The 10,108-nt window shown below is 37.8% G+C and overlaps 1 protein-coding gene across 1 annotated transcript in view; it reads right to left on the bottom strand.

The window, feature by feature from the left end:
• Positions 1-564: 564 nt before the first annotated feature.
• STIL (STIL centriolar assembly protein) overlaps positions 565-10,108 on the bottom strand; it is a 77,013-nt gene continuing 67,469 nt past the window's right edge. Inside the window, exon 17 of the mRNA XM_035018617.1 lies at positions 565-2,041. Within this exon, the coding sequence (XP_034874508.1) occupies positions 1,255-2,041 (787 nt within the window). The 3' untranslated portion in view covers positions 565-1,254. The remainder of the gene's footprint in view (positions 2,042-10,108) is intronic.

The following is a 10,108-nucleotide window of genomic DNA, read 5'->3' as shown; positions in this document are numbered from 1 at the left end:
ATCTTGGGTGGATCTCAAGGACATTATACTTAGTGAAAACCAACTTCAAAAAGTTACACACTGTGATGCCATTTATATTAACAACCTCAAAATGACAACATTCTAGTGATGGAGAACAGACCACTGGTTGTCAGGGATTAGGGTTGGGGGGTGGGCGCGGATTGTATTTTAAAAGGACAGCACTAGGGAGGTTCTTTGTGGTGGTGAACAGTTCTGTATGCTAACTGTGGTGGAAGTTATACAAATCTGTAAGTGACAAAATTTCATAGAGTTATACACCAAAAAGTAAATAAATGAGTGCATGTAGAAACTTGTGAAACCTGAAAGGTCTGTGGTTTAGTTACTAATATTGTACCCAATATCAATTTCTTGGTTTTGATCATTTGCTATGGTTATGTAAAATACTATAATTGGGGATTGCTGGGTAAAGGGTATACCTGAACTGTGTTATTATTTTTGTAACTTTTTGGGAGTCAAAAAGTTTTTTCAAAACAAGGGGAGAAGGATATGCTATAGAGGAAAACAGTAAATCTAGACATTTTTATTAAGTTCTATTAAAAAATATGAAAACACTTGAAATATTCAAAGTTTATAAAACACACTCATACTCAATCATTTTCTTATTTTGTGATAGCTAGTGCTATAAGCTAAAAATGTTACATTAACATCAACCCACTAGACTGCAAAAGCTTTACTTCCACAGAATTTAACAAATGTGCATCTTAATTAAGAGAACATCTATACTCATTGTATAAAAGATCTTAAAGTTATTTTTAAAAATAAAACTTTCCCCTTAAATTCAATAAGGGTTGATTTAGCTGATTTAGTCAGGGTCATGATAAGTTTATTTTACATTATTTCAGGTGATCCTGGGTAGATGCAGAGATGCAACATGCTAGGAAAATGGAGTTACTTTTCACAATTTCCAGCATAAAAGGGCAGTTCAGATGCAGAGTTGGATAGTACCGGTTTACCTAAATTTGTCAAAATAACTGATCTCAGGATTTGTTTAAAAAAGACTGCAGGGATGCTGAACAAGCTCTACTTGAACAGAGCACTTCACCCTCCTCTACAAGTGCACCAACTCACAGACCATCATCAGGTCACCTGCTCAGCTCTTCACAATCAGCTGCTACCAAAAACAGACTGGCCCCTAGGATGCTTAGGCATCCCCCAACTACCAAAGGCTCTGGCTTCCCTAAGTCTCTTCAAGAGACACCCCATCCTCCTAACAGGAGGGTGTGAGTTTAAGGTTTAAAATAATTTTGGCAACTGTCTGAGCCGCTTTACATCTAAGAAGGTGCCTACTGAATTCATACTACTCATTTGCTTTAAAGTTTCAGGTTTCAAACTTTCGGGAAGAATTGGAGTGTCCCTTTCATTTTCTTTCTCAGGATGTTGGGTAAACTCTGCTTTTCCAGTTCGGAGGTTCATTGCAGGACTTGGTTTAAGGTTTTTTAATAAGAAAGCTGGGTTTTCATTCAATTGCTGAGTTGCTTTTGGCTGAACAACTTCATTTGTAATATTTCTCAATACTGGTGTATCTGTGTGGGTGCTCACGGATTCACAGTTATAACAATTAATTATCTCACAGGCATTCCTAGAAGGCTCTTTCTGACAGTCAAATTGTTCAGGTATGGATATAAGGTTTTGATTCAATAAATGTTCACTCTTGCTATCTGTATTGTTTGGAGGCTCCTCTTCATCTTCACTGTTATCGCTGCTTTGTATGAGTCCGTATCTCTTCATATATTTTTTGGTTGCAAATGACATGTTGTTTGGTGAAATTAGACTAAGCCCCACTGTGCTTCTGTCTGTATTAATATGTAGAAGGCTAAAAGATGAGTCACAGTTATTTTGGTTTGATCGAGTGAGAGATAGTTGTGACAGCTGACTTTCATTTAAATATTTCAGAGCTATAGCATTTGCCTCCATGCTCAAATCCACACCGCTGGGGCTTAAGCCACTCATGCCAACATTAGCAAATGACATGTAGTTTAATCCAGAAATCACTGCTTCAGGGCTGATGCATGCTAACACACTGAAAGACACAAAAGAGTAGGCCATCATTTATCTTATTTTGAGCACCAAAATCATGTTATTCCAAATGTATTCCACTCCATGAAAGTAACAAAAGGTCTTCACTTTACTTCATGGTGCTTTTTTAGCTGAGTGCTCAAACATCTAAGTCTTAATGATTCAGATACATTCAAGAGATAAATATGATAAACTAGAAGGTAATCCATGATTCAAAGACTGAAAGTGGAACACAAACTAGTTTTCCTAAATTTATACATCAGTCATGGTTTTAAGGACAAATACAGCACCCCAAAATATAAGAGCCATTCAATTTTGGTAAAATAAAACAAAAATAAAATCAAACAGAAAAAACATCTGATGATATAACATTTACAAGCTTTGGTGAGTAGCTCAGAATATTAAATTGTTCACAGTTGAAGAGATTCCATTTGTAATGAGTGAAAAACATCAACCAGTCTCTGGATATGGACTAATGTGTGTATCTCTGTATACACTAATTTTCTTTCATTAGATATAATCTTCAGCCCACTTTTGATTGGTGTTATCTCATTAACTAATTGACTTGTGTTCTTCCTTAATACCATAAATACAATAATAGCTGCTAATTTTTATTGATGCCTTATTATATGCCAGGCACTCTGCTAAATATTCAGTATCTCATTTAATCCTCACAGAAACCTTTCTTGGAGATGTCTTCCCTTTCCAATATTCTGACCTCATTCTCCCCTCTCCAACACTTCACATTTGTGTCATTTACTGCAGTTCATATATTTAACTCACATTTTTTTATTTATCATCTAACTCCTTCATGAAACCCCATGAGGGCAGGGATTTTTAACATATTCCCCCCCCAAACCCCCACCCCCGGTCAATATCCTTGGTGGCTGGAAACAGTCCTGGTCCATAATAGGCACTCATTAAATATTTACTAAACGAATAAAAGAAATAAGTACTATTATCTTGATTTTACTGTTGAAAAAACTAAGGAATAGAGATTTTTAACTGCTTTCCCTAACCCGAACAGCTAGGAACTGAAAAGCTGAGACCAGGTCTGCCTTATTCCCTGGGGCTCTACAACCACTGTTTCACTATACTGTATGCAACAACTTGTATTTCGCTATCAGTTTTTCTGTTCCCTAAAAATTAGAATCCTTTGTGTACCATTTGTTGTGGTAAACATTATATTCTGGTCAAAAACATTGATATGATCTTCCATATCACCCAGTGGAGCTGTTCTATATATGCCAGCCACTCCTGTATCCCTACCCCCATAAAACCCAAATAACGACCAGGTATTTTCATTCTGAGAAGCACCTGAAATTTTTTTTTTTTTTAAGATTTTATTTATTTGAGAGAGAGAGAATGAGAGACAGAGAGCATGAGAGGGAGGAGGGTCAGAGGGAGAAGCAGACTCCCTGCCGAGCAGGGAGCCTGATGCGGGACTCGATCCCGGGACTCCAGGATCATGACCTGAGCCGAAGGCAGTCGCTTAACCAACTGAGCCACCCAGGCGCCCTGAATTAGATTTTCTTTTATAGAATAGCTAAAGAATCTATATAAATCCATAAACCAGTCAATATCAGTTTAGAAGTTTCTTCAAGTTTCATTGTGTAACATAGCTCGCTAGTTTCAATATGGGGTTAGGGGAAACAACATGACTTTGAAAACAAAACAAATCAATAATACTCAGAACCAATGCATATAAACACCGGGGTAATTAAAGATGAGAAGCAAAAGGAGGCCATTCCACTAATCAAATCCTAACAGCCTTGAGCACAAATATACTATGGTAGAATCTCATTATATGGGCAGTCACAAAAGGATGATGAGAATCCATTTATGTTTGTATATGAGAGTCACAGGCTGACAATTAAGGGAAGCTCAAAAATCATTCCAACTTACTTAAAAATGAAAACCAACCTTGACTTTACTGTCCTGTTTGAATCTCAATTAGTTACCTCTTACTTATCCTACATAGGGTTTTCAACTAATAAGTAGAAAGGAAGAAAGCAACTAAAGAGACTACTTAAGATCTGTTTTGAATTTGAAAGGAATTGAAAATATGCCTATAGAGGCTGTGCCAGACACTAAAACCACAATCTCCATCTTCCCTACAATTTCTAGGGTTGTCTAGGACCTTCTTTCATTGCTCTGCTGCCCAATCTCTGCAGTGTTCTGGAACAGGAAAGCAGAAAGGAAATCTTTGGGGCACCTGGGTGGCTCAGGTTAAGTGTGTGTGCCTTCAGTTCAGGTCATGGTACCAGGGTTCCTGGATCAAGCCCTGCACTGGGCTCCCTGCTCAGCGGGGAGTCTGCTTCTCCCTCTGCTCCCCACCCCCCCACTGCTCATATACACTCGCTCTCTCAAATAAATAAAATCTTAAATAAAAAAAAAAAAAAAAAAGAAAGGAAATCTTCCTTCACTTGTCTCAGCTACTCATCTTGAGGGAGGACCTACTCCTGAAGTCCAGAACTGAAACATGAAATAAGTTTTCAAATAGGTACAATGACAAAGAATAGGTGGTATAGAGAACTAGGGGGAACAGTGTGGATTGTAAGAATTATACAGTACTTTCTTGGAATACTAAACTAATTTCTAACACTATTTCTATAGGACAATGTACCTTAAATTCTAAACAACTGCCTTATGAACTTTAAGCATACCAGTTATATATTATACTCATATGTGTTAAAAGATAACAATACAAGACCATAATTAGTGACAATAAATACTACAGAGGTGCTAAGAAATAAAGCATTCACTGTAAGCTTCAGTGATGACCCAAATAGGTGGGATTTCACTAATTTAGCAAATGACTCATGGGAGGCCCAACAAATGTGGTAGAAGAAAAGAGGATTCAGAGATATATAAAGCTCACGATCTTGCTGGATAGACTATCACAGGAACGTGCTATAATCTACGAGGAACAAGGTCTTCTGACTAAAAACATCAATATTCTGGGGAGGGGTCCAGGAAACCTTGACAAAGGAGGTATCATGTGAGTTCAGTTTTGAAGGATAGATAAGAGGATCTGGCAGGCAGAAAGGTCAAAAAGAGTATTCCAGGTAAAAGTAACAGCAAAGAACCTTGCAAATACCAATGCTGGGTAAGCTGGAAGTTGGTAGAGAGTGATAGATTATACTAAAAAAATAAGTTTAAGACAAACTGTGAAACAATGTGAATTAATTAGATATTTAGATGGTCTTATGTCTGGAGTATTCTCTCAGCCTAAGATTAATGACAGACAAAATCTGACTTCTATGTGTTAGAAAGAGTTTCAGTGTAGTTTCATTTGTACCTTTCCTTTTTAAAAGTTTGCTTATTGATTGATTGATTGATGGGGGGGGGCAGAGGGAGAGGGAGAGAGTCTCAAGCAGACTCCACACTGAAATGGTGCCCAATGGAGAGCCTGATCTCATGACCCCAAGATCACAACCTGAGCTGAAACCAAGAATCAGACGCTTACCCAACTGTGCCACCCAGGGGCCCCAGTTTCATTTTTAATAATAATAATAATAATAATAATAATAATAATAAGTGGAACCCATTAATAATTGATAAAATATAAATTAAGAATAGCTTAAGATATTTTTGGACTAAATTAGCACACACCTTTTAAAAGGGCAATTTTAGGCACTTGGGTGGTGCAGTTGGGCATCTGGCTCTTGGTTTTGGTTCAGGTCATGATCTCAGGGTCATGAGATCAAGCCCTGCATCAGGCTCCACACTCAGCACAGTCTGCTTGTTCTTTTCCCTCCCCTTCGCCCCCCCCCCAAAATCTTAAAAAGGGCAATTTTAATATGGGGTAATTATAATACAGTACGAAAATACTGCTAATGTTAGCTACCTCTCCTATGCGCTTCTACAACAAACTGTATCTGTCCTTTTCAAAGGAGGCAACAGAATATATTATAGTTGACTATCTGTGTGTCTTCTCCACTACACTATGAGCTCTGTGAGGGCAAAGATGTCTTCAACAGGTTATCTTGTATGCCATGATGTCTCTCAGAGCTGGCTCAAAACAGAGGTTCAAAACGTATTTATTAAAGTAAAATGAGTGAAAGTACTGGTGAAATAGTAAGACATATAGCTGGTAAGACTGCAAAACCTTGGGGCGCTGGGTGGCTCAGTTGGTTAAGCGACTGCCTTCGGCTCAGGTCATGATCCTGGAGTTCGGGAATCGAGTCCTGCATCGGGCTCCCTGCTCAGCGGGGAGTCTGCTTCTCCCTCTGACCCTCCTCCCTCTCATGCTGTCTCTCAAATAAATAAATAAAATCTTTAAAAAAAAAAAAAAAAAAAAGACTGCAAAACCTTACTCTTTCAAAAAGCAATGTAGCAACAGCTTTAACATTTTCCTACCTTTTTGACTTAGCCTTCCCATTTCTGAGTCTCTAACAAAATAATCCTAAAACTAAAAAAATGCAATCTCTGCAAAAAGATGTTCATCATAGCAACATTTAAAATAGTAAGAAAATGGGGCACCTGACTGGCTCAGTCAGTTAAGCATCCGACTCTTGATATCAGTGCAGGTGTAGTTCAAGCTAGGCATGGAGCCCACTTAAAAAAAAAAAAGTAAGAAACTGGGGTGCCTGGTTGGCTCAGACAGTAGAGCATGTGACTCTTGATCTCAGGGTTGTAAGTTCAAGCTCCATGTTAGGTGTTGAGATTATTTAAAAATGAAAATCTTTAAAAAATAAAAATAAAAAAGTAATTTAAGAAATTGAAACTAACTTCACAAGTTCTTTTCAGTTCTGACAAGAAGAGAAGGGTAAGGTAAACAAATGCTATGTCTCATTTAATGGATTATTATATCCCTATTAAATATGATGCTTAGAAAGGGTTACAACAATTTGGAAACATTATTTCCTAATGTAAAGCCAAAAAAAATTTTGGGGTTTTTTTGGTAGACACAGCATGGTCAAAACACAAAGCAGCAAACCATGTACCACCATGAGACCCCACCAAAAAAATTAAATAAGCAGTAAGCAATAGAGCAAAACAGTAACAAAACAAAACAACTTTGGAGTTTGGAGTTAGAGAAGAGTAGGTTTAAAATCATAGGTATGGGGCCTTAAGCAAATTGATACTTAATTTCCTTATCTATAAAACAGGAGTAATAGTGTCTACCACACAGATTACTGTTAAGGATTAAATGAAAAATACTGCATAGGCGATAGTCCAAGATGGTGGAGGAGTAGGAGAACTTAGTTTCATCTGCTCCCAGGAATTTAGCTAGATAGCCATCAAATCACGTGCAATTCAACTGGAGATTGAAGAAAAGAATAACTGCAACTCTATTTTCTACAAATAGAAAAGTGACCACTTTCTGCAAGGTAGGAGGTGCAGAGAAGTGAATCCGAGGTGACATATGGGAGGATAAACCGCAGAGGGGAGGGGGCCTCTGTCAGCCGGCTACCAGCAAGTGAGAGCACAAAATCAGAACTTTCAGAAGTCTGCTCCGGTGATGGACATTGGGGCCTGAAAAGTGCTCAGGTGGGTAAACGGGGCGGAATCCTAGGTGAGACAGCATGGTCTCAGGATGACACTAGTTGGGCTCAAAAAAAGCATAGAAGACACTACAGAATCCCTTTCTGGAAAAATAAAAGAACTAAAAATCTAATCAAGTCGAAATTAAAAAGGCTATTAATGAGATGCAATAAAAAATGGAGGCTCTAACTGCTAGGATAAATGAGGAAGAAGAGAGAATTAGTGATACAGAAGACAAAATGATGGAGAATAAAGAAGCTGAGAAAAAGAGAGAGAAACAACTACTGGATCATGAGGGGAGAATTCAAGAGATAAGTGATACCATAAAGCAAAACAATATTATAACAATTGGAATGCCAAAAGAAGAGGAAAGAGAGAGAGGGGCAGAAGGTATATTGGAGCAAATTATAGCCGAGAACTTCCCTAATCTGGGGAAGGAAACAGGCATTCAAGTTCAGGAGGCACAGAGAACACCCTCAAATCAATAAAAAGAGTCAACACCTTGACATATAATAGTGAAACTTGCAAATCTCAGAGACAAAGAGAAAATCCGGAAAGCAGCTCAGGACAAGAGGTCTCTAACCTACAAAGGTAGAAACATTAGACTGGCAGTAGGCCTATCCACGGAGACCTGCCAGGCCAGAAAGGATTGACATGATATATTCAGGGTGCTAAATGAGAAAATATGCAGCCAAGAATACTTTATCCAGGAAGGATGTCATTCAAAATAGGAGGAGAGATAAAAAGCCTCCAGGACAAACAGAAACTAAAAGAATTTGTGATCACTAAACCAGCCTTGCAAGAAATATTAAAGGGGATCCTTTAAGCGAAGAGACAGCCCAAAAGTAACACAGACCAGAAAGGAACAGAGACAATATATAGAAACAGTGACTTTACAGGTAATAAATACAATGGCACTAAATTCCTATCCTTCGATAGTTATTCTGAATATAAATGGGCTAATTGCCCCAATCAAAAAGACACAGGGTATTGGATTGGATAAAAGAGCAAGACCCATCGATATGCTGTCTGTCAGCAAGAGACTCATTTTAGACCCAAAGACACCTCCAGATTGAAAGTGAGGGGGTGGAAAACCATTTATCATGCTAATTATCATGCATTTATCATGCTAATTTATCAAAAGAAAGCTGGGGTAGCAATCCTTATATCAGACAAATTAGATCTTAAACCAAAGACTGTAGTAAGAGATGAGGAAGGACACTATATCATAATTAAAGGGTCTATCCAACAGGAAGATCTAACAATTGTAAAAATTTATGCCCCTAACATGGGAGCAGCTGATTATATAAACCAATTAACAAAATTAAAGAAACACATTGATAATAATACAATAAGAAATAGTAGGGGACTTTAACACCTCACTCACAGCAATGGACAGATCATCTAAGCAGAATATCAACATGGAAACAAGGGCTTTGAATGACACACTGGACCAGATGGACTTCACAGATATGCTCAGAGTATATTCCATCCTAAAGTAACAGAATACACATTCTTCTCGAGTGCACATGGACCATTCTCCAGAACAGATGATATACTGGGTCACATCAGGTCTCAACCGGTACCAAAAGATTGGGATCATTCCCTGCATATTTTCAGACCACAGTGCCTTGAAACTGGAACTCAATCACAAGAGGAAATTTGGAAAGAACTCAAATACATGGAGGCTAAAGAGCATCCTACTAAAGAATGGGTCAACCAGGAAATTAAAGAAGAATTTTTTTTTTTAAAGTCATGGAAACAAATGAAAATGAAAATACAACTGTTCAAAACCTTTGGGATGCAGCAAAGGTGGTCCTAGGAGGGAAGTATGTAACAATAAAAACTTTTCTCAAGAAACAAGAAAGGTCTCAAACACACAACCTAACCTTCCACCTAAAAGAGCTGGAGAAAGAACAGCAAATAAAGCCTAAACCCCGTAGGAGAAGAGAATTAATAAAGATTAGAGCAGAAATCAATGAAACAGAAACCAAAAGAACAGTAGAACAGATCAAGGAAACTAGGAGCTGGTTCTTTCAAAGAATTAATAAGATCGACAAACCCCTGGCCAGACTTAATTAAAAAGAAAAGAGAAATGACCCAAATAAATAAAATCATGAATGAAAGGGGCAAGATCACAACCAACACCAAAGAAATACAATTATAAGAACATATGATGAGCAGCTATATGCCAACAAATTAAGCAATCTGGAAGAAATGGATGCATTCCTAGAGATGTATAAACTCCCAAAACTGAAACAGGAAGAAACAGAAAACCTGAACAGACCCATAATCAGCAAGGAAACTGAAGCAGTAATCAAAAATCTCCCAACAAATAAGAGCCCAGGGCTGGATGGCTTCCAAGGGGAATTCTATCAAACATTTAAAAAAGAATTAATACTTATTCTTCTGAAGCTCTTTCAAAAAATAGAAATGAAAGGAAAACTTTCAAACTCTTTCTATGAGGCATTACCTTGATCCCAAAACCAGACAAAGAGCTTACCAAAAAGGAGTATGACAGACCAATATCCCTGATGAACATGGATGCAAAAATTCTCACCAAAATACTAGCCAATAGGAT

Source organism: Mirounga leonina, unplaced genomic scaffold (genome assembly GCF_011800145.1).
Source record: "Mirounga leonina isolate KUSES-001 unplaced genomic scaffold, KU_Mleo_1.0 Mir_173, whole genome shotgun sequence".
Classification (NCBI taxonomy): domain Eukaryota; kingdom Metazoa; phylum Chordata; class Mammalia; order Carnivora; family Phocidae; genus Mirounga; species Mirounga leonina.
Note: the sequence above shows the minus strand (reverse complement) of the source record. Positions and strands in the feature narration are given on the sequence as shown.